The sequence below is a fragment of the Poromitra crassiceps genome (genome assembly GCF_964638095.1).
Source record: "Poromitra crassiceps genome assembly, chromosome: 5".
NCBI classification, from domain to species: domain Eukaryota; kingdom Metazoa; phylum Chordata; class Actinopteri; order Beryciformes; family Melamphaidae; genus Poromitra; species Poromitra crassiceps.
In genome coordinates this window covers 63,753,623-63,778,781 of record NC_139642.1, presented here as the reverse complement: position 1 = coordinate 63,778,781, position 25,159 = coordinate 63,753,623, and the positions used below count along the sequence as shown (strand labels likewise).

General features: G+C 44.9%; 1 protein-coding gene across 1 annotated transcript in view; it reads left to right on the top strand.

Annotated features, from left to right (window-relative positions):
- pgm2l1 (phosphoglucomutase 2-like 1) overlaps nt 1–24,214 on the top strand; it is a gene marked incomplete at its 3' end in the record, with an annotated part of 34,859 nt that extends 10,645 nt beyond the window's left edge. Inside the window, exons 4-15 of the mRNA XM_083637085.1 lie at nt 1–42; nt 548–632; nt 1,583–1,666; nt 2,349–2,545; nt 3,008–3,197; nt 3,659–3,756; nt 10,751–10,928; nt 13,960–14,053; nt 16,512–16,641; nt 18,832–19,021; nt 21,832–21,965; nt 24,112–24,214. The exon at nt 1–42 is cut by the window's left edge and continues 65 nt beyond it. Coding sequence (XP_083493211.1) covers nt 1–42; nt 548–632; nt 1,583–1,666; nt 2,349–2,545; nt 3,008–3,197; nt 3,659–3,756; nt 10,751–10,928; nt 13,960–14,053; nt 16,512–16,641; nt 18,832–19,021; nt 21,832–21,965; nt 24,112–24,214 — 1,525 coding nt within the window. The remainder of the gene's footprint in view (nt 43–547; nt 633–1,582; nt 1,667–2,348; nt 2,546–3,007; nt 3,198–3,658; nt 3,757–10,750; nt 10,929–13,959; nt 14,054–16,511; nt 16,642–18,831; nt 19,022–21,831; nt 21,966–24,111) is intronic.
- Nucleotides 24,215–25,159: the final 945 nt, after the last annotated feature.

The window sequence follows — 25,159 nt, the reverse complement described above, 5'->3', positions numbered from 1 at the left end:
TGACAGCAGAGGGCAGCAGGAGAGCGGCTGCACCAGTCAGCGGTAAGCTCTTCTACTCCAGGAACATGTGGGCCACCTACCTAGATGATTGAAATGAATATTGAAATGAATAATTACCTGGTATACTTACCTGATGATGACTGTGTGGTGTGACGTTGATGACGCTCCTCCTCTCTGTAGTGACTCTAAGTTCATGAATGAAATGTTTGGCAGGTGGGTTAGACGGCGGAGAGCATCGCATGCTGTAGAGAATCCTAGTTTGTCTTAGATTCTGCGTTTGATATTATTTTATTTGTATTGAAAAGTCAACCGGAGTTTGTTTATTAAATATAAGTTTCTAGTGTAAACTTCTCCGTGAGCGCTTTACCATGAATGTGTGTCGGCAAGTCTGCATCTAACCTGGTGACTAAATTGAATTTAGTAGTGGTTAGTGGATGGATTAGTCACTGTGTGTGTGTGTGTGTGTGTGTGTGTGTGTGTGTGTGTGTGTGTGTGTGTGTGTGTGTGTGTGTGTGTGTGTGTGTGTGTGTGTGTGTGTGTGTTTCAGCCTGGCGAAGCTGACGGCAGCGGTCATGCTCAGTAAAGACATCCCGGTCCGTCTCTTCTCGACGTGCGTCCCCACTCCGTATGTGGTAAGACAGAGGTTCCCAAACTCTTCACACCAAGTCCCACTAATGGTGGTCGGAGGTTCGATCCCCGCCTCCTCCAGTTTGCAATTACCTTTTCTAGTCTACCGACCACTCAAAGCGCTTTACAACACATGCCAACATTCACCCATGGATAGTGGAAGCCACTAAGGGCCACTAAGGGTGAATGTTGGCATCGGGAGCAATATGGCGATGAGTATCTTACTCAGGGACACTTTGACATGCCGACTGGAGGAGACGGGGATGGAAACAATGACCTTCTGATTAGCTCTACCTCCTGAGCCACAGTCGCCCCCAAACTAAATTTCCAAAGTGCCACTTCCCACTACCATTTAACCATGCAGTAGCATATATATATATATATATATATATATATATATATATATATATATATATATATATATATATATATAAAATTTCCCACGCATTTGGAGTAAAATAGACGATAGAAAATGCTGGCCGTGATTGAGAGGTTGCCTGTCCAGTGATTGCACAGCTTGGACCAGTAGCTTTGGGAAACCAACCCCTGGTCTCGTGCAAGCTGCGTGAGAACCAAGATGGCGACGGCCAAAACGCCAAATTAGAGGTTTCAAAACACGAGTCCAGAAACGTTGCGGTGACTCCCTCCATATTTTTTGGATACGGTCTATGGTTATTACCTGTGTTAAAATGACAGACCGCCTTCAGATTTGTCTGTCATTGTTAAAAGAAATCTGTAAAAGACAAAAAAGAATTCAGTTAACAGGACCACTGCATGGAAGCTCTAATTAGAAATACGTCGCTCATTTATGAATGTGATTACATTTTATTTTATTTAAATGTGACAATTTCATCTAAAAGATAGTGAAAACCTGACTGTATTCAAAACATGTTAAAAACAGCCTACTGCTATCTTGTTTTATTCAACGTGTGTTTATTGTTATTTTGTTTTCCAGCCGTACGCCGTCAAGAAGTTTGGTGCGGCGGCCGGAGTGATGATCACCGCCTCCCACAACCCTAAAGAGGACAACGGCTACAAGGTCAGCAACGCATCACTCAACTCACAGCTCAGGTCTTAGCACTATTAAAGGTCTTTGCACACACAGTCCGTTTTTTTGGTATGCGTTTTTTTTTAATACATCATCTGAAAAAAAATCGTTACACACAGAAACCCCCCCTCTCCCTGTCCATGGGATTTCTTCCGCCATTCATTTTCCCATAGACCTGGTGTAAAATGCTTATCAAAATTGATTTACTTGGTCAAACCATGCGATTCAACTATACTTAGAATCAGGGGAGACCATGTAACATTTGACTAGCAAAAAAAAAAGTCGACTTTAGCCCAGCGAATTTCGACTAGTGTTTTTGCAAGAAATGCCCATTCCTAATAGGAAAATAATGCACTGCACTTTTCTTTGCTTTTAGCAATCAACAGTTTAATGCAGTTGCACATAGTTATTGGTCATAAGTGCACACCCATAAATCCAACACACAGTCAGACACACAGATACACACAATTCAGATAACCACCACAGTCACACACACACACACACACACACACACCGACCTATGCTCTGCCACCCTCTACCGTAACAGAAGTAAAAGCAGGAAGAAAAACCCCTTCAAAATGCTTCATGCACTGGTGAGCAGCTTACGTTGGAATGAATGGCCTGCCATTTTGAAACTCTTATCCAGCTCTTTGATATGTCGCGTCCCTGGCAGGTGTACTGGTGCACCGGAGCGCAGATCTGCTCTCCTCACGACAAGGAGATCCTGAGTTCGATAAAGGAGCAGCTGCAGCCGTGGAGCGCCCTCTGCTGGGAGGAGGAGCTCCCCGAGCGGAGCAGCCTGAGGAGCGACCCGCTACAGGAGACCAACCACTGCTACATGACGCAGCTCAGTGCCCTCTGCCTGCATAGGTGTGTGTGTGTAATGTGTATGGGGGGGCGGACTTGTAAAAACCTTTGTTTTTAATAACAGGCACAAAGACCACACTTAACAGACACTACAACAATATGACAATATATACCCACACAAAGAAAAGAAAAGACAAAAACTAGAAATAAAATAATTAAATGTATACAAAAAAGCAGATAGACATACAATGATGAATGAAATACAATTTAGCTTGGTAGGATCCCTTCAACAATAATTAGTTAGTATTTGTCCCACTCCTCACTTGTCAAAACTTGTTACACTAGCAAACTTGTTAAAACTTGTTAGACTAGTCAAGTTGTTACAGTAGCAAACTTGTTAAAACGTGTTAAACTAGTGAACTTGCTACACTAGCAAACTTGTTAAACTAGTGAACTTGCTAGACTAGCAAACTTGTTAAACTAGTGAACTTGTTACACTAGCAAACTTGTTAAACCCTCCACCAGAGAGCTGAACGTGCGCTGTCCGCTGAGGTTCGTTCACTCGGCGTTCCACGGTGTGGGACACGTCTTCGTCCAGCAGGCCTTCAGGACGTTTGGCTTGGCCCCGCCCATCCCCGTCCCCGAGCAGAGAGACCCCGACCCCAACTTCTCCTCCGTCCACTGCCCCAACCCCGAGGAGGGCGCGTCTGTCCTGGTACACAGTTACTCAACAGCTCATATTTAACCGCCTCTGTTTGGGTCTGTTTTTTGGCTGGTGAGGGAAGCAAATCTACTTGCATATTTTACTTGCATATGTGTATATCTTTTTTTGTTTATTTTGATAAATAGTTTTTTTTATTTTCGTTAGTTGTACCTACTGTAATTATATTTACTCTTATGTGCTTTTTTGTTACGTCCATTTATTAGTGTTTTGTTATATCCAATCATTCTCATTACGTGACCTTTTTTAGGTACGTCTAAAATATATTTGTTATGCGTAGTTTTTTTAGCCTTTTTTTGTTAGGTAAATCAAATTATTTTGTTAATTGTATTTTGTTTAGTTTGATCTAATCTTTACGTATATCCAGTTATATTTGTTAGGTGCTATTGTTTTAGTTGGCTAGCTCTAATGATATTGTTGTGGTTAGGTGTAATGATATTGTTGTGTTGTTCCAGGAGCTGTCCCTTCGTCTTGCAGAGCGAGAAGGCGCCAGGATCGTGCTGGCGACCGATCCGGATGCAGACCGGCTGGCTGTGGCGGAGCAGCGCGCTGGGTAAGTTCTGCTGTTTGCTCAGAGGCACTGCGGTGCGCACCGTATGCCATGTACCATCATATGAGGTAGGCTGCATGTAGGATGACCAGACGTCCCGAAAAATCTGGGACAGTCCCAAATTACGAGCAGTTGTCCCGGGATCCCGAATCCTGTCCTGTTTGTCCCGGAAAATGAACAGTTATACTAATAGATAGCAATATGACAAATATGAGCAAGCTAAAACGAGAGCTGTCTGTATGCTGAGAGACTCACTTGACTTCAAGGCAAAAATGCCGAGGAGACATGACTTTGTGATTCAGTAATATTGAAAAGTGTTCCACCGAACGTAAGTCTGTGTCTTTTGGACTGCTGCCAAATTGTCATGAATAATTAATAACATAATGCGGGGAGATATGCGCAACACTGCTGCATTCGACCGGAGTGCAGCTTACATGAGAGGAAAATACATGCCGGTGGGTTTCCATCCAACTGTTTTCATGCGGTTTTTCAATTTGCGCATGAGAAGCCTGAGTCAAAAAAACCTCCAAATATCGCAAAAAAGTTTTCACGCTTGGAGGAGGTGGAAAAGTTGGCGTATCAATAAAAGGTAAATGAGACTAAGGCCATGTCCACACGGAGACGAGTTTAGGTGTATCCGCTAAAGTTTTTTGTCATATAGACGTTTCGTCCAGATGGAACCGCGTTCTGGGACTATACGTTCTGGGAGTATACGCTAATTTTTCAAACCGGGTCCCAGAGTGATTAAATCTGAAGACGCCACCCTTGCATTTCCGTGTTTACAACCCATACGCATCTTTCCTGAACCGATGACGCCATAGCCCCGCCTCTCTCCACCAGCAACAATAACAATCATGGCAGTAGCGTTCGTGCTACAGCAGTGGGGATCTTGCAGCAAAATATAATGCTCCTCTATTACCACCGTCAGCAACAAGTGGACACGGAGAACAGCGTGTAGCCTACAACATCCTCAGGGCTCCACACAGCTGACTCTTCCCATCCACCCCTCCCCTCCCTTCATCGGATATTTCCCAGAAGGCTTAGCGGCGGCTACATTTTTACAATAACACAAACAAAATCAGGCTTAACGTGTTCGATAGAAATTATATTTATTTTGAATACAACATGCAATTCTGGAATATTTTAATATTGGACAAAATGAAATGAAATGAAATGTAAACCCTGAGTGTAACCGACATACTCGGCTTGCCCTATATATAGCCCTCGTAAATACAACGTGAATAGGAAAGTGAGAGGTTTGACGAACACAGGTTGCACTGTGATGTCTGTGATGTCCGCACGTGTCCACTCCAACAAGACTTTAGCTTACTTGACGCGACTTTTTCAATAAAAACACATTTATGCCATGGGTTTATATAATGTATATTTATGTTGCATCATTTAGCCTGTGCTGTGATGTGCAGGAGCGGCCAATACGCTGGGATGTGTTTGCAACATGTCTAAAGATCATGGAAGTGGATGATATCAGGAACGTCACCGATAGTTAACCTTCTATATTGTAGGCTACAGGGAGACCATTAGCCCTGCTGAACAGCTCTGCATTTGCCTGTATAGGTTTAATCATTTTATTCATCGACATGGCAAACCTCCCCGCAAAGCCAAGGGTTTAAGCTGCTCGCTACAGTGAGATACACATTATAGACTGTGCGCCCCTAGAGGTTGTATGCCATTATTGACGAGATTGTCTTATTCTCTGTTTTTGGTGTACTTTGTGGCAGCGTTACAGCGCCACTTACCGGCCTGGCATATATTCTACAGCGGTTTCAGTGGTATTCAGTGGTTTCATGTGGATACACACATTTCTTGAAACGATTCCATGTTTATGGAAAACTTTTCTGAAACGGAAAAAAAAAGATCGCTTCCGTCTCCGTGTGGACATGGCCTAATGCAGCGGAAAGAGATGAAGCGAATCTTGCGTTGTCAAACCCCATTCAAAAACCATGTCGCCTTGCTTGGCGAGAGAAGTTACACCCCGAACGTAAAAGGCTTGTTCTGAATAGGTAGGATCAGGATGCACTCCACATGTCAGCATCACTAAATACACTTGTAAGGTAAATAAGGTATTAGACTCCCAACCACTGTGTTTGAATGGAAGACCTTACCTGCTTCACCACCTGGTACGGGAACTGTACCACCATGGACCGCAGGGCGCTAAGAAGGGTGAGGCGCGCGGCCCAGCATGTAACAGGATGTGAGCTGCCCGAACTGCAGGAACTGTACAACCAGCGGTGCCTCAGGAGGTCCCTGAAGATCATCAAGGACACAAACCATCCCCACAACAGCCTGTTTTCCCTGTTACCCTCAGGGAGGAGATACAGGGTCCCAAAAGCACGCACAAATCGCTTGAGGGACAGTTTCTTCCCGCAGGCCACGAGACTCCTTAACAAACACAAATAAACTCCCAACAATCATGTAGCAGCTGTACTGTAGCTGCTACCATTACGTATGTTTAATTAGGTCTATGCTATTTGCACCTGTGCAAACAGAATGTTAATTATGTTTCATTATGTTTAAGCTATTTGCACCTATGTGCAGTGAATATGTCACTGTCTTTGACTTTTCTTATTGCTTTACTGCCTTATTGCTTGTTGCTTCTCTTGTTTTCCTGCACCTATATGCCCTGTTATTTTGCACTATGTTGTAACGGAGTCTACAGCACAAGAATTTCACACGTGATACTTGTACTACGGAGTGACAATAAAAATCTTGAATCTTGAACCTTTGATTCACTTGCAGTAACTGCTCCGTGGATTATACATTACCGTATGTATGCCGAATTGAATAGTGGTGCCTGGTACTCCATTTCATGCTGTCGCATTGTGGATAATCAAAAAAAGTGTTTCTGCCAGTAAGACAATGGCACGTATCAGGTTTTAATCCGCACCAACTCCTAATATCGGCATAGTAGTGGATGGAAACCCGCATAAAAAAATCTTGGCATTATTATTGACTCTGATCTAAATTTCAACTCCCACATCAAGCTTATAAGAAAATCTGCCTTCTATCATCTAAAAAATATAGCAAGGATTAGAGGCTATATGTCCAAACAAGATCTTGAAAAACTAATTCATGCTTTCATTTCTAGCAGGCTAGACTACTGCAACAGTCTTTTCAATGGTCTTCCCAAAAAAGCTATTAAACAACTACAGCTCATTCAGAATGCGGCTGCTAGAGTTCTAACAAGAACCAAGAAAGCTGAACACATTACACCAGTTCTCAAATCCCTGCATTGGCTGCCAGTAAATCTTAGAATAGACTTTAAAATTCTGCTAATAGTTTACAAATCTCTCAACGGGTCAGGCCCACACTACATCTCTGAAATGCTTCTACACTATGAACCATCCAGATCCCTGAGATCTTCAGGCACTGGTCTACTAATGGTCCCGAGGACCAAATCAAAACATGGTGAAGCCGCGTTCTCCCACTATGCCTCTCATAACTGGAACAAACTCCCTGAACACATTAGATCTGCCCCTACTCTGCCTATTTTTAAATCCAAGCTAAAGACCTTTATGTCTACTCTTGCTTTTAACTGCTACTAAACTACTGCCTCTCTCGGCCTGTAATTTAAAAAAAAGATTCCTGTACATTTCCAACAAATGGACTGTGCATGTAATAATAATACTGAAGAATGCCTTGTAACTTATTTAAAACAGAAATAATGTTTCATGTTTGTTAATTTGAGTATATATTTTAACTAAAACTGTCAGCTGTGTTTTTTATGTGTTTTTTATATGTGCATTGCTTTGCTGCTTGTTTTTTCGATTTTTTTTTTTTGTAAAGCACCTTGAATTGCCTTTGTGTATGAAAGGTGCTATATAAATAAAATTTGACTTGACTTGACTTGATAATCTTCACATTTTCTTTTGATGATTTTCTGAAAATTCAATTCGGTTCAAATTTGTGATAGACTTGGATGGAAACCAAACTAGTTACTGATGAAAAAGTCTGTCAATAAGTCAGTCAGTTAATACATGTAGTCAGTTGTTGATGAAAAAGTCTGTCAATAAGTCAGTTAGTTAATACATGTAGTCAGTTGCTGATGAAAAAGTCTGTCAATAAGTCAGTCAGTTAATACATGTAGTCAGTTGCTTATGAAAAAGTCTGTCAATAAGTCAGTTAGTTAATACATGTAGTCAGTTAATCAGTCAGTCAGGGCTGTAGAGCTGTCTGATTTTTCATTGATATTTTTATTTAAGTGTCATGCACCTTAAGTGGCCGTTCACACTATACGCCGAAGCAACACTCAACCTAAGCTCAACCTACGCTGAACTCACAAGTTTCATTTAGACTTGCTTGTTAACAGGCGAGGCCGTTCACACCACCCGTGCGCGTGTCATGCTGAAGTCACGCTCACGCCTTGCTCTAGCGATCGTTCAGGATTCAGTCCTATTTTCCAAGCGTGACGCGTGAAGCTTGAAGCTGCCACGCAGGAAGTGAATGGAGGAGGGGGGAGGGGCCCGGTGGAGTAGCTCCGTGCCCGGCGCTGAGGAAAGGAGAGTGTCTGGTGTGAACGGTTAGGTTACCTGTAGGTGTGAGCTCACGTTCAGCGTGAGTCAAGCATCAGTTCTGCCTCTGGTGTGAACAAAGGCTAAGGTGCCCACCCATTAGCCCATTTCACATCCCACCCAAATCACCCATTTGTGTCTAAAAGCCAGGAAGTAAAGCAGGTGCAAGCAGAACACTAATCACAAAAAATACGACACCCCCCCCCCCCCCCATCCCCAACAACTACTACCTAATGGCAGCTTTCTCAATAGAACAATACAGTTTGTGATGTTTTATGTTTTTCTTTTTTTGCTGTAAAATTTGCCAGAACTGGCTAGTCGAGCAACCTGTTTTGACATTTTTGCAGAGAAATCACGGGAATTTTTAAAAATCGCAAGCCCCTACAAATATTACGGAGATTGGTTGAATTTGCATTAACACGTTCACTGCCAATGACGAGTTGATACGTCAAAAAAAATCCAACGGTTGACTGCCAATGATGAGTTGATACGTCAAAAAAAAAAAAAAAAAATTTTGACGGTGGGACGTGCATCTAAGCCTTTTACATCTCCTATATAAATATGGGAGCCACCGAACGTGTACAACCCATTCCACCGACCCACTAAGTGGCGACAGTGCTCTCCAGACTAGAGGAAGCCAAGCAAAAAGCAGCATGAGGGAGCCATTCTCATGAAAATGGATTGGCGAAAACGCTTTCGCTTTCGCGCTTGGGAGCTGGCGGTGGGGGATTGCAAATTTGCATAATAGATTATGGGTGCAACACACTTTGAAACACCTTTGAAACACCAGCAGAAAGCCCAGAATCGCAAGCAGCTTCATTCCAGCTGAGCTCACAACCGAAAACGAACGAGCCTCATTCTCATACTGTAGGCGAAAACGCTTTCGCGCTGGTGCACACGGGCGCACAACGGTGGGGGGTTCCAAAAATAGACTGGGTGCAAAACACACTTTGAAACACGCAGCATAAAGCCTAGAATCGCACAAAGCTTCATCAAAGCTCTCAACCGAAAACCCAAGAAACGAGCAGCCCAATCCAGACTCGCCGACCAGTAGCGTAGCCAGACTCGGCTCATTGGGTGTGCCACAGAAAGCCAGGGTGTGACAGGGGGCGGACCATTTGGTGGCGGCCGCCAGGCCGCCGCCAAAAAAGATTTTGGTCTTTTCAAACCAGATTTAGAGGAATATTTGTGTGTTGTTTGCTCCTTTTCGCACTCATTATTAGCAGGTAGAAGCAGTCAATTAAATTGTATTTTTTGGCAACATGTAAAACCACTTTGTTTAGTATCTCAAAAAAGTCTCACCTACTTTTTCCAATGAGTGTTCTAGTCGGGAAAGAATGCAAATTTGGTTGGCATGTTCGTCTAATGCAGAGAGATCTGTAGCGTCAGTGTCCTCTGGCCACAAACCTCCGGTGTGTTGTTGGCTGCGTTCCCCGCTGTTAACGTCATTGTTTCGGCTGCATCATCTTCTTCATCATCATCGTCTGTCTGTTCTCCACTGTACACCACCAATACAGGTGCGGGAACGGGTGCACTTACAATCCGCACTTGTTGAGGGGGAGGGTGACGACGAGTCATCTTCTTCCTTGTCGTTTCTTGCCTTTGCCGAAAAAGCTTAAAAGCGAGCTTTGTTTCATGTCTTCCTGATTTGGCGCTGCTGCTGCTGCTGCTGTGCGTGCATTTGTTTACTTTACGTGGACGACAGCTTAACTAGTTTCCCATGATGCTCCGGGGCACATAGGGCAGCGGACAGTTGGACACAGTGCATGACAGCGTTGACATGTGTTTTGCAGACAAAACAAAACACTTTTTTTACCCCATTTTTTTGGGTGCGCCAGTGGCCTGTCTGGGTGGCATTTGCACACCCTAGCGCACCCATGGCTACGTGCATGTCGCCGACGAGGGGGCCGCCAGGGAGGGAGGCTGCTCAAACTCGCAGCAGCAGCAGAAAACTCGCTTGTGACAAACGCTGCTGAAAGCCACCAGAGACACGCCCACGGAGGGAGGAGTTTGAAGGAGAGGGGGTTCAGAACTATATTGTTTAGATGTCTGATGTCTCACTGATGCCAAAAATAAATGGTTAAAGTGACTGTTCTGCCTGTTTGATTGAATTTCACAAAACTGCGATTATCTCAGCTTTCAGTCTCAGACGCTGAAACCATGCTGTACTCAACGGCTAATATCTACATAACTACTAACTCTACAAACTAACTCTTTTAGACAGAGAAAGCACACATTCTATTAGTACTTTTGAGATATTTTGTGTTCACAAAGTCCAAGCAGAAAAGAATCCTCGGCTCTTGTAAGATGAGCCAGAATCCTCAAAAAAAACCTTTGGCAGAACCTACCTACAGTAAAAAAAAAAAACGGCTGGCAGTGAATGTGTTAATTATTATGATCGTAAAAATCGCAATTTCCTGGAGGGACTGATGTCACATGTGATGTCGTGTTGCGTTGTGTCTCAACAGCGGTTGGAAGGTGTTCACGGGGAACGAGCTGGCGGCTCTGCTGGGCTGGTGGATGTTGTTCTGCTGGAAGGAGCGCCACCTGCAGGCCGCAGACACACAGCACCTCTACATGTTGGCCACCACCGTCTCCTCCAAGATCCTGCAGGCCTTCGCTCACATCGAGGGCTTCCACTTTGAGGTACGCAGCTCCGCTCACAACGCCAACGCACACCGAACTCGGGCCGAGGCAGGCCGCACCTCTGTCTCCACGGCTTATTCTCCACTTGCATGTGTGACAAACTGCCAGCTTTGTCTTCTTCACTGACGGTGAAAAAAATCCACAACGAGGAAGGTGCAGTATGCTGGCGTGTGGTGTGGTGGCTGCCTGTGAAGGTCTGCTGCCGTGTGGTGTGGTAAATGGCCTAAATGGCCTGCATTTATATAGCGCTTTTATCCAAAGCGCTTTACAATCAGTAGGTAGTCTACATTCACCCATTCATACACCGATGGCGGCAGGCTGCCACGCAGGGTGCCTACACACCATCGGGAGCAAGGAGGATTAAGTGTCTTGCCCAAGGACACAACGACGGCAGCTGGGAGGGAGCGGGGATCGAACCGCCAACCCTTGCGTCATTGGCCGACCCGCTCTACCTCCTGAGCTAAAGCCGCCCCACAGTGTGGTGGCTGCCTGTGAAGGTCTGCTGCCGTGTGGTGTGGTGGCTGCCTGTGAAGGTCTGCTGCCGTGTGGTGTGGTGGCTGCCTGTGAAGGTCTGCTGCCGTGTGGTGTGGTGGCTGCCTGTGAAGGTATGCTGCCGTGTGGTGTGGTGGCTGCCCGTCTCGCTGCTCTTTGGGGTGCGTGCACATCACGTGAAAAAGGGGGGGAGCCAATCGCTCAGCGGTCACGGCCGATCAGCTGAAAATCGGCCATTTCCGGTCACATGCCGATCGATCGGTGCATCTCTAGCTATAATCCTCCTTTTTACAAGTTTAAAAAGGGTACAATTTATTTCACAGCATTATGCCAACATTTTGAGAGTTTAGGCCATTTGCCATATTGCAATGCTGATATTAAAACTAGAATGTAGATGCCTTTATCTTCACTCTGCAGTACAAGCAGCAGTAGAGGCCTCACTGCTACTTAGCTTAGCGCTACAATGGAGCCTATCCCCGTTCAGTCGCCCAAAATACACATTCCAACCGTGCCAGAAACACTCACATGTACATGTTGTTGACTCATGTACTCACCACGCCATGAAATAATCATCCAAAGTTACCGGAAACTGTCATTTCCGTAGTAAATCCACACACCGAGTACTAACAAAGAGTAATCAAACTAACAAAGAGTAACCAAAGTTACTTTCTTGTTTGCCATGAGGTGCATGTGCTGTACTGATGACTGCTGTGTTATTTTGAGCAGCTTGTGCAACATCCATCTCTCCACAACCACCTCCAGGGGCTCCAGAGTGGTACCCAGCACCACCTGCAGGGGCTCCAGAGTGGTCCCCAGCACCGAGCCAGCTCTCTTTATCACTTTGTTCAGTTTCTTAGAGTCACCGGCTCTGATGCTGCTGCCCCAGCAGGTGGCAGCAAAGAGAAATTTACTTGCTACAAGACTGGTAAAAGATATGCAACATCTTGCTGCACACATTGAAGGATCTGAGCCACCTCAGAAGGTAGAGTCTGCTCTGTCCCTTCTTGTATCCAGCCTCGTGTTGTTTGCAGTCCAGGTTTTTGTCCAGGTGAACGCTCAGGTATTTGTAGCTGTCCACCCTCTCCACCTCCTCACCCCCGATGGAAACAGGGTTCGGCTCAGTCCTGGTCCTCCTAAAGTCCACAACCATCACCCTCGTTTTGGACACATTCAGCAGGAGGTGGTTGTTTCCACACCATGTCACAAAGCGGTCCACCAGTTCCCTGTAGTCTGTCTCCTCTCCACCACTGACACACCCCACAACTGCAGAGTCAAATTTCTGTAAATGAAGGATGAGTTGTATTTGAAGTCTGAGGTGTACAGGGTGAAGAGGAGATGTGAGAATACAGTCCGCTGCGGTGCTCCTGTGTGATGTTCAATCGTCAACCTATCTATTATATCTATCTACCTATCTTATCTATCTATCATGGTGACACGGATCGGCGCCCAGCTAATATCAATATTTGTCTTTAGGCTCATATTCTCTCGTGTCTAGGTTAGCTCACCTAGCTCGCTGGTGTGTTCTCTGGACCAGGTGATGTGCCGGCTGCTCTGGGCCAGCTCATGCTGCTTGTGTCGATAGTCCCGATGCACTAGCAACGTTCATGTGGACGCGAGACAGGACATAAAGCAATACACGGATACAAAAGAAAGCCAAACGATGGAGTGCGGAAAATGCGCTCAGTTTCGTCTTCAGCAAAGTCACATGACCGGAGCGTGAACTCCTGGATACTGCTTCCGGGGCAATCACTTGGATATGATGTCACTGACTCCTCCCCGTTAACACACAACTCACCCCCATGACCGTCCAAAGAGAAAGGAATGAAAGAAAAATAATATCTACCACACATAATCTGCAGGGAGATCATATGCAAAGGTACAAACAGACAACATGTGGAGTTGTCAGACAGTGAGCTCATGGGGGGAGGAGTGGGTTTCACTTTCCCAAGTAACGTTCTATATCGTTCGGCCTCTAATGTGTGGTTCTCGTGGAAGGATCAGTCTGAGCAGCCTCTCAGCCACAGTCCTCCATATACGGGTTTGGACGTGTCATGCGGCATCCTCGACGCTCATTGGCTATTGCTTCACAGCAGAGAATAGCATTGCTCATTTGATATGCTTGTCGACATTTAATTCAGTTCAGATTTGACTGGGTGGTTAATAACAGTTCTTTCTGTGGTTGTGACAAACTCAAAACACGTTTGGTTTCCAGGGACTCAAAAATATTTGGTGAACGGGTAGTGTAGCGGTAGATTCCCTCCCTACCAACACGAGGGTCGCAGGTTCGTGGCCCATGTTACCGCCAGCTTGGTCTTAAAAATGAAGAAATACACTGGAGGGTGTGTTAAGACACCACTTCAGGTCTCTGTTTCCCATTCCCATGTTTCTCCAGAATAAATCAACCAATAGCTGTTGTCACATTAGGCCCGCCTCCTGTCAATCAACCCAGTCGAGAAAACGGACAAATCAAAGCCAGATTCAAAAGGCTGGGAGGAACTCTGAACCTTTTAAAGTGACTTCCTGTCTCTCTGTCCAATAGGAAACCTTACCTGGGTTCAAATGGATTGGGAAGAGAATGCATGAGCTTGCCAAAACTGGCAACGAGGTGATCTTCGCCTTCGAGGAGTCTATTGGTAACTCTACTTACTTTACTATACCTTTATTTCTCCACCTGCTTCACATTCACACTGCTGACGAGTTCAACACAGTCTCTACTGGTTTCTACTGGAGCTGACCAGTACAGCACAGTCTCCACTGGTTTCTACTGGAACTGACCAGTACAGCACAGTCTCCACTGGATTCTGCTGGAGCTGACCAGTACAACACAGTCTCTACTGGTTTATACTGGAGCTGACCAGTACAGCACAGTCTCTACTGGTTTATACTGGAGCTGACCAGTACAGCACAGTCTCCACTGGTTTCTAGTGGAGCTGACCAGTACAACACAGTCTCCACTGGTTTCTGCTGGAGCTGACCAGTACAACACAGTCTCTACTGGTTTCTACTGAAGCTGACCAGTACAACACAGTCTCTACTGGTTTCTACTGAAGCTGATCAGTACAACACAGTCTCTACTGGTTTCTACTGAAGCTGACCAGTACAACACAGTCTCTACTGGTTTCTACTGGAGCTGACCAGTACAACACAGTCTCTACTGCTTTCTACTGGAGCTGACCAGTACAACACAGTCTCTACTGGTTTCTACTGGAACTGACCAGAACAGTCTCCACTGGTTTCTACTGGAGCTGACCAGTACAGCACAGTCTCTACTGGTTTCTACTAGAGCTGATCAGTACAACACAGTCTCTACTGGTTTCTACTAGAGCTGACCAATACAACAGTCTCTACTGGTTTCTACTGGAGCTGACCAGTACAGCACAGTCTCTACTGGCTTATACTGGAGCTGACCAGTACAGCACAGTCTCCACTGGTTTCTAGTGGAGCTGACCAGTACAACACAGTCTCCACTGGTTTCTGCTGGAGCTGACCAGTACAACACAGTCTCTACTGGTTTCTACTGGAGCTGATCAGTACAACAAGTCTACTGGTTTCTACTGGAACTGACCAGTACAGCACAGTCTCCACTGGTTTCTACTGGAACTGACCAGTACAGCACAGTCTCTACTGGATTCTGCTGGAGCTGACCAGTACAACACAGTCTCTACTGGTTTCTACTGGAGCTGACCAGTACAACACAGTCTCTACTGGTTTCTACTGGAGCTGATCAGTACAACAAGTTTCTACTGGAACTGACCAGTACAGCACAATCTCCACTGGTTTCTGCTGGAGCTGACCAGTACAACACAGTCTCTACTGGTTTCTACTGGAGCTGACCAGTACAACACAATATCTACTTGTTTCTACTGGAGCTGACCAGTACAACACAGTCTACTGGTTTCTACTGGATCTCTACTGGTTTCTACTGGAGCTAACCAGTACAACACAGTCTCTACTGGTTTCTACTGGAGCTGACCACTACAACACAGTCTACTAGTTTCTACTGGAGCTGACCACTACAACACAGTCTACTAGTTTCTGCTGGAGCTGACCAGTATAACACAGTCTCGACTGGTTTCTACTGGAACTGACCAGTACAAACAGTCTGTACTGGTTCCTACTGGAGCTGACAGTGTTGGGCAGTAGTGAAGCTATTTAGCTTAACTACATTTCTCAGTAGCTTGGTGGTAGCATTGCTCCTTTTGAACCAATTAGCGTTTTTGGTAGCAAAGCTATTTGTAGACCAAGTAGCGCCATAGCATCTGACAAACGCTACAAGTTAGTTCCCCAGAAAAGAAAACCCCAAGAGCAAAGCTCCCAGCAGATATTTCTGCTGTGGTCTGGAATAAAACAGGAGGAGACAATGCATAACGTGAACTGTAGCCCATAGAAGCACTTCGGTATAACAGACAAGTGCTCTTATCCTTCTTTTGTAATGTCCTTGATTGACTTTCAGGTTCTCAGCAAGACCCCCCCTACTCTGCCTCTGATTGGGTTGGCTTTAGGCACGAGGCATGACGATTGGTTAAGGTTAGGGTAAAACTTCAGGCTAAGCCAATCAGAGACAGAATCGGGCGGGTCATGCCATTGCCTGGGGGGGGGGGGGGGGGAATCTCTTCACGCTGAACCAAGGAAAACAGACACGAGACATGAGCGGAGCAGACGTTGGAAAGATGACAGATGAGGACGTAGGGGAAGTGAATGACTGACTCACCATGTCATGGCCGTACCTTGATAGATATGAGTTTAACCCAAACAACACATAAACCCTGTGTGTTTACTTACTGTGCAATCCAAAGAAGAGCTGCTCTCAACTTCCAAGACGTCTCACACATTCAGGTGGTAACTTGACATAAACTATCGCCAAACAATATCCAACGCAATTCTGTGCCCCTTGTTGTCTTGGATATTTAGGAGCATAATTGAATGCAGAAGTAACGTACATTTGTACTGAAAAAGTTTACCAACAGTGTACATCTTCAATAAAAATGCAACAAAACGCAATGCTTTTCAACCTTGCTGGTCTTCGTCAGGCTGTACTAGACCACTGTACGACAGACCACTGTGCCTGTCTGTCTTTCTGTCTGTCTTTAGGGTTCCTGTGCGGCAGCATGGTCCCAGATAAAGATGGAGTGAGCGCGGCGGTGGTTGTGGCTGAGATGGCCGCCTACCTCCACGAGCAGAAGCTCACACTGGACCAGCAGCTCCACAACATCTACCACACGTTAGTACCTCAACATCTACCAAACATTAGTACCTCAACATTTACCATACGTTAGTACCTCAAACATCTACCACACGTTAGTACCTCAAACATCTACAACACGTTAGTACCTCAACATCTACCACACGGTAGTACCTCAAACATCTACCACACGGTAGTACATACATGGGCAACATACGGCCCGCGGGCCGTATGCGGCCCGCGGGCGCCCCCTGTGTGGCCCGCGATGGAATTGCAAAAAAAAAAAAAAAAAATTTTTTTTTTTTTTTTTTTTTTTTTTACAGTGCACTTGAACGCACCATGCAATATACCCGCTGAATAAGTGTCCAAAAGTTCATGTCATTCTGGGCAATACTCTTCTGTTATAGCATTTCAGTCTGAAATATGGAATATCTTTCAATAATATTTATGACTAAAAGGCTAAAAGTAATCTCATGTGTAAGAAATGACTGTTCTACATTGAAGTAGAAATTTAAATAATTAACTTGTTGGTTTTGGATTTATTTAGCTTCAAGAGTGCATTTTTGTTCTTGTGTGACCCACAACACAGGCTTTGAGAATCCCGGGCCACTTACTGATACTTATGCTTAAATTAACCCACACATATTCCGGTTTATTTCAAGAAAAACATTTCGGCTAGTGGAAATTCTAATTGGCTGGTAACTTTAAAATCTAGCAGCCATATTGGCAGGTGGTGAAAAAAGTTAATTTCAAGCCCTGCAGGGAGAGCAGGTGGTGACATAGGAGTGAGTGAGGAAAAGGATCAAATATTGGTGGTTAAGACTGAATAATGACATCACAATTGTTAATTTAAAATGAGTTATTCCTCTAAACCTGGCTTCAAATGCCCCAAATTTTTCGTGCTGGCGCCGTTCAGCCCTCAGCAAAATCTGGTAGCGAGGACATTTTTTTGGGGCCCTCTCTATCATCAAAGTTGCCCATCCATGGGTTACGGCATGACAATATTTGTTCGGCCCCCGGCAACAATCTGGGTTTCTCATGTGGCCCCCCATGAAAAATAGTTGCCCACCCCTGCGGTAGTACCTCAAACATCTACCACACAGTAGTACCTCAAACATCTACCACACGTTAATACCTCAAACATCTACCACACGTTAGTACCTCAACATCTACCACACGTTAGTACCTCAAATATCTACCACACGTTAGTACCTCAAACATCTACCACACGTTAGTACCTCAAACATCTACCACACGTTAGTACCTCAACATCTACCATACGTTAGTACCTCAAACATCTACCACACATTAGTACCTCAAACATATACCACATGTTAGTACCTCAACATCTACCAGACTTTAGTACCTCAAACATCTACCACACGTTAGTACCTCAACATCTACCACACGTTAATACCTCAAACATCTACCACACGTTAGTACCTCAACATCTACCAACCCACTAAAAACATGCAGAAGATCAGATCGTCATCGTCATCCGACCAGTGACGACAACATCCGAAGTTGGTCCCCGGGCGCTGTACGAGAAAGCGACCACTGCTCCTGGCCTGCCCCAGGAGGAAAGGACAAAGCCAGGATGGGTTAAATGCAGAGGACAAATTTCACCGGCCACCGTCAGCATGTGTGTGTTGTGGCCCTCCGTGCATGTGTTGTAGTGTGTTGTGTGACAATAAAGACGGGCTGCCGTCTGAAAATCGTTTTTTTTTTTTCGTTAGTACCTCAACATCTACCAAACATTAGTACCTCAACATTTACCATACGTTAGTACCTCAAACATCTACCACATGTTAGTACCTCAACATCTACCACACTTACACACTTAAGTACCTCAAACATCTACCACACGTTAGTACCTCAACATCTACCACACGTTAGTACCTCAACATCTACCACATGTTAGTACAGTACCTCAAACACATCAGAATGACACAGGTCCAGAGTGACTGAAACGTTTGTATGATCAATCAATTGTGATGCTGAGCAAGAGCAGTGCGCGCGATCTTCCTTTCTCAAGACTGAAGTGATCAAGTTGAGTGCAAATTGTATTACATTATCAGTTAATTATTACATTATTGGGTGCTAGATGCCTTGAAGGGATTTGGAACTCGCAGTACATTTTTGATGTTTAGTTTTGGATGAATGGTGGAGCAACACCAGTTGAGTTGTGGGTAAAGTGTGTGTTGACAGAGTTGTGTTTCTCTGTTTCAGGTACGGTTACCATGTGTCGGAGACGTCGTACGTCATCTGTAATGACCCACCCACCGTGCACGCCATCTTCAGCCGCCTCAGGAACTTCTCGGGCGCCGGCTCTTACCCCACGACATGCGGCCGACACCGCATCCTTCACGTGAGAGATGTCACCACGGGATACGACAGCAGCCAGCCCGACCAACGATCGGTAAGACTTAGGGATGAAACGATAACCGGTTTTAATGATAACCGTGATAAAATTCCTTACGATAAACCATACGCTTTGAAAACCGTGGTAAATACTGTCCATCATCAACCAAATTTGGCAACCGTCTCCCAGATGCTGACGCGCAGCCTTGGAGAAATGATTTCAGTGAGTGTAGCAATCCTTTTTGGTCTGTGTTTTCAATATAACACTTTCTGTTAGTGTATTAGTACTTTTTGAACATTTTCAGCACATTTTAAAGCGGAAATGAAACAGTTGATCATGTGACTTTAGTACACCTAGTAAATACTAAAACACCTAATACATATAATATATATTGCTGCTACTTTTGTTGCTCAGCTGTTGATCGTTTGCACTAACAAACATTGAAGGAAATTGACAAGTTTAAAAAGCACATTGCAAACGTGTCAAATGAGGATAGTAGAAAAAAGGTTCTCCGTGCATCTTCCAGGAAACAAAGGAGGGACTGGACTCACTGGAGCACAGACACTGAAATAAAAGTTGCAAATCTATCAGTGTGCTCCAGTCCCTCCTTTGTGTCAATGAGGATATTTTAATCTGAATCTACAAAACCAACTATGGCTGCACAGTCCACCCTCACACCCAGAAGTTTGTTATGTGCAGCTGCAGGCAGAACAAGTAAACCAGGTGAGGAGACGGGGATAAGGCAAAAAAAGAACTTTATAAATCACAAATAGAACTTCTGAAAGAATGCTAAATAACCACATAGAGAAAGACAATTTAGCCAGAAGTATACACTAACTAAAACATTTAAAAGATAAAAACAAAATAAAAAAGAATTGAGTAAAATATTTACATGGCAGCTATCGACATAGAGCTGTAGACATACAGTACCCGATAGCAGCCACAGCAAAGCCCATGATACAAGTAGTAACAGTATTAGTAGTCAGTGTAAAGTGGGTCCAGATTAGTTCTGTTGTACAGTAACTGAAGGCCGTTTGAGGGAATAAATCCTGTATGTTTACATCAGCACTTTGAATGCCTCATCTCCTGTCTTTCAACCAGTGGAGTACCGGACCGCTAAATGCTAGTTAGCAGCTGAATGAAACGAGCCTGGCTAATAGTTTATTAGTCTTATAATAATCATCATCATGTTCTAAACTACGATTCAGGCCTGACAAGCTGTCAAAAAGGGAACCCCTGGTTCTCCAGATCCATAAAGCTGTAGTGATCTCCCTGTCTGTATGCACGGTCTTTGTTGTCCTGGTTCTCCAGGTCCATAAAGCTGTAGTGATCTCTCTGTATGTATTAGGGGTGGGAATCACCAGATGCCCACGATACGATACTGAAACGATACTTGAGTCAGGATACGATAGTATTGCGATACTGCGATATTTTCGATATTGCGATATATTGAATATTGCGATATTTCGATATATTGCGATTTCTTACTTTTTCAACTGCAAATGATGTCCCCAAAGGAAAACTTTGTCAACATCTGGTTTATATAAGAACAATTTTTCAGTCTGTACATCTGACTTCAACCATTTTATTGCAGCAACATTGTCAAGTAGACAGACCAACAACTTTCATAAAGTCATGTCATAGTTGCATGCACCTGACAAACTGAACTGTTTGTTACAGTCTACTTACAGTCCACACACTGGATGTGTGTGTGGACTACTGTACTTATGTAGTTTTTGCAACTTCACTTCACTTACACAAAACATTTTGTGCAGCCCATTCAGTAACTGGGGAATTTGTAAATGACTGTTATGACAAAACTGTTACTGTTAAAACAAAATGAAAATATGCTACCGTTTGTTTACTGCTGGCCTTGGAACTAAAGTTTGTAGTAGCCCGGTGGCCTGGCATGGCCTGCAAAATTTTTTTTTTTTTTTTTTTTTTTTTGCAATATCGATATTTGGCGTCCAAATATCGATACGATATCGTCAGGCAAAATATCGCGATACTGTGGTGTATCGATTTTTTCCCCCACCCCTAGTATGTATGGTCTTTGTTGTCCTGGTTCTCCAGGTCCATAAAGCTGTAGTGATCTCCCTGTCTGTATGCACGGTCTTTGTTGTCCTGGTTCTCCAGATCCATAAAGCTGTAGTGATCTCCCTGTCTGTATGCACGGTCTTTGTTGTCCTGGTTCTCCAGGTCCATAAAGCTGTAGTGATCTCCCTGTCTGTATGCACGGTCTTTGTTGTCCTGGTTCTCCAGGTCTATAAAGCTGTAGTGATCTCTCTGTATGTATGGTCTTTGTTGTCCTGGTTCTCCCGGTCCATAAAGCTGTAGTGATCTCTCTGTATGTATGGTCTTTGTTGTCCTGGTTCTCCAGGTCCATAAAGCTGTAGTGATCTCCCTGTCTGTATGCACGGTCTTTGTTGTCCTGGTTCTCCAGATCCATAAAGCTGTAGTGATCTCCCTGTCTGTATGCACGGTCTTTGTTGTCCTGGTTCTCCAGGTCCATAAAGCTGTAGTGATCTCTCTGTATGTATGGTCTTTGTTGTCCTGGTTCTCCAGGTCCATAAAGCTGTAGTGATCTCTCTGTATGTATGGTCTTTGTTGTCCTGGTTCTCCAGGTCCATAAAGCTGTAGTGATCTCCCTGTCTGTATGCACGGTCTTTGTTGTTCTGGTTCTCCAGATCCATAAAGCTGTAGTGATCTCCCTGTCTGTATGCACGGTCTTTGTTGTCCTGGTTCTCCAGGTCCATAAAGCTGTAGTGATCTCCCTGTCTGTATGCACGGTCTTTGTTGTCCTGGTTCTCCAGGTCCATAAAGCTGTAGTGATCTCTCTGCATGTATATATGGTCTTTGTCCTCCAGGTTCTCCCGGTGACTAAGAGCAGTCAGATGATCAGCTTCACACTGCAGGATGGAGTGGTGGCCACGCTGAGGACCAGCGGCACCGAGCCCAAGATCAAATACTACACCGAGATCTGCTCCGCACCGGGTAACAGGTAATACCTCACTACATACTACACTACATACTACTATACACTACATACTACTAGACACTACATACTACTATACACTACATACTACACTGCATACTACACACTGCACTGCATACTACACTACATACTATTGATTGATTGATTGATTGAGTGTCATGCACTTCACAAGCCCAACCCTCATGGGTTTACAAGACACCAATACAAATACAATACGGGAGTCCGTCGTATTACAAGATTGCCGCACCGTGAACTAGTGCACCAGAAGCTCTAGTCTGCTAACAAAGATTTAGTAGCTATACATGCTTCTATTTCGATCCTGAACGTCACTGGTCTCCCAGAAACTATATAGTTCTCAACTTTAGTCTCAAACTTCGAAACAGATTTGTTACGAACATTATCGATTTGTTTAAAGTCAAATTGTTTGAGCACAATGTCACTGGACGGAGGCCAGATCTCCCTGCAAACGCTGCGGGATGCCATCCAAAGCACTAAGTCAGACCTGCTGAGCCATTTCGACGCAAAGGTGGATCCTATCCAGATCAGTCTGTCTAAAATTCTGATTTCACTAAACACATTGGGAGACCAAGTTTCTGAGCTGGAGCAACCTGTAGGCTCAAATGAAGACAATGTTCAGGATCTTCTGACCTGGGTCCAACAACTCGAAAAGGAAAAGGCTTACCTGGTCGACAAAGTAGAGCACCTGGAGAACCGAAGCCAATCCTCCAATCTCAGTTTCATTTGGCTTCATGTCCAAGCTGATCCTGGGGCGAGAGCATTTCCCAGAGCCACTGCTGATAGAAAGAGCTCACCGCAGCCCGACCACCCGGCGAGACGATACATCCAACCCTCGACCCAACTTCTCAACTTCCAGGATGAAGTCAAAATGTTACGGCTGGCCAGAGAAAAGGACTTGCTCTATAATGAGACTCATATCCACATTTTCCCTGAGTTGATGAAGAGGCGCCGCTGCTTTGACACCGTTAAGAAGAAACTCGGTGAACTTAACGTAAACTTCTCCCTCTGCTATCCATGCACACTGTGTGATTGTTGGTGGCAAGCCGCAGTTTTTCCGTTCTCACAGAGAGGCTGAAGCTGTCTTCATGTCTACGATGAGCTCTCCTCGTCAGGAGGACATGGTCCGCTGAGGTGCTATCTTTTCTTATTTTCTTTATTTAGTCGTCTTCTTGATGGCGATGTTGTTATCTTGAATTTGTAATCATGTCAGTTGACGTGCTACTATGGGCATAGACTGATATGATTTGATTGGATTTGTAGCAAGATGTGTCCCCTTTTCCTTTTTGTTCTCTCTTTCTCTTGTTTTCACTCGCTATTTAAGATGCAGCGATACAGCTAGGCTAGCTTCTGCTGCTTTGTTTTCATTTAAGCATAAACCCACGTTCACACCACACGCCAAAGCAGCGCTCAACCTACACTGAACCCACAAGTTTCATTTCGGCATCCTTGTTAGCTGCCAGGCATGAAGTCAATGGAAGTTGTGGGTGGGGTCAAGGCGCGCCGAGCGAGGCGCTGAGGAAAAGAGTGCTTCTTGTGTCACCGGTTAAGCGTGAGCTCAGCTTCAGCGTGGCTTTAGCTTCAGCTCTGCTTCTGTTAAGCGCCAGGTGTGAACAAAGGGTAAGCCCTTAGGTAGAAATGGCTTTGAGAGAGTGAAAAACAAAGTAGCGACATTCAGACAGTTGTGTCCAAACCTAACACACGCACACACACACGCACACAGTAAACCTGCTAGAGACGTTGCTCTCCAAGATGCGACTGAGTCACGTTCTGCAATATTACGTGCACGCTTGTGTCTTTTTGTCATGGCAAACACGGTCAGATGCCAAAGTGGCAGTAACGACGTTATTCGTTATGTCTGAGTGCACAGGCAGCAGCTTTGTGACTGTTATGTCTGAGTGCACAGGCAGCAGCTTTGTGACTGTTATGTCTGAGTGCACAGGCAGCAGCTTTGTGACTGGGACCTCATGATGAAGCACCAACTTTCAGCTGGTGTTAACGTTAATGGCTAACGTTAGCCTCCTCGAGCACACCATAGAAAATGCCCGGTGACTAATACTGGAGTATTGCACTCCATGTAAACATAGTCAGCGTCTTGTCAATGACTCCACCTGCTGTGTGTGTGCGTGTGTTGCAGTGACGTCTCGGGCCTGCAGGAGGAGCTAAGGAGCGTGACGCGCTCTCTGGTGGAGGAGTTCCTGGAGCCGGAGAGAAACAACCTGATTCGCCGTTTCGTCTAGCCCGCCCCGCCCTGGAGAGGAACAACCTGATTTGCAGCTTGATCTAGCTCCACCACAGCCCCGCCCCTCGCCACAGCCCCGCCCCTCGCCTGGCGCCTGGTTCATTCTGCTGTTTACATTAAAGCAACACGGCAACATTTTGGGAGATTTGCTTATTTTCCATGTTCTCGATATAATAGTAAGACAAGAAGATATAAGCCCCTCTCTTCTCTGTGCATGTAGTACAAAGTAGTGATGCGCCCCTCCTGCTAGTTAGCTTAGCACAATGACTGTTTATTCAAGGGAACGGCTAGCCTACCCCCGTTAACATGGCAACAGCACCAAAATGATCTTCTGTACTCTTAAGTTGAAGTTTATTAGGATCACCATTAGCTACAGCATTGCAGCAGCTATTCCTCCACACGCCTAGATGTTATTCGGGTGTTTGTTAGGCGGGAGACTAGTGGATCCACCACGTTATGAAATAATCCTATAATAAAATTGCCTAAATGGCCGACCGATACCATGCCAGCCCCCCCCCCCCCACACACACACACACACACACACAGACACCCCCCACAGACTCGGTATAGTGCCACCTACTGGCAAACACAAAAAGCGGTTTATCTTGAGAACTGTTTGTCCGATTGACTTCAAACGTAAAGGGGTGCGCTGCCGGGAAGCGCCCAGAACAAACATAGACCTTACGCACACAACACAATACCGGGCCGGACTCCCAGCAAACTAGATTTTGAAGGCCTGATAATTTAGTCATGTAAAATGATGAGACATTGTAATTTTCAAAACAAATACATAGCCGGAGTGATTTTCTTCAGGAAAGTAGTTCCGGCTATGTGTTTGCTTTGAAAATTACAATGTCTAGTAATCTTACATCATTTCATAGCATGGTGAGTCACAACATGTACAAGCATTTTGGCGCTGTTGGAATGTGTTTATGGGGACTTA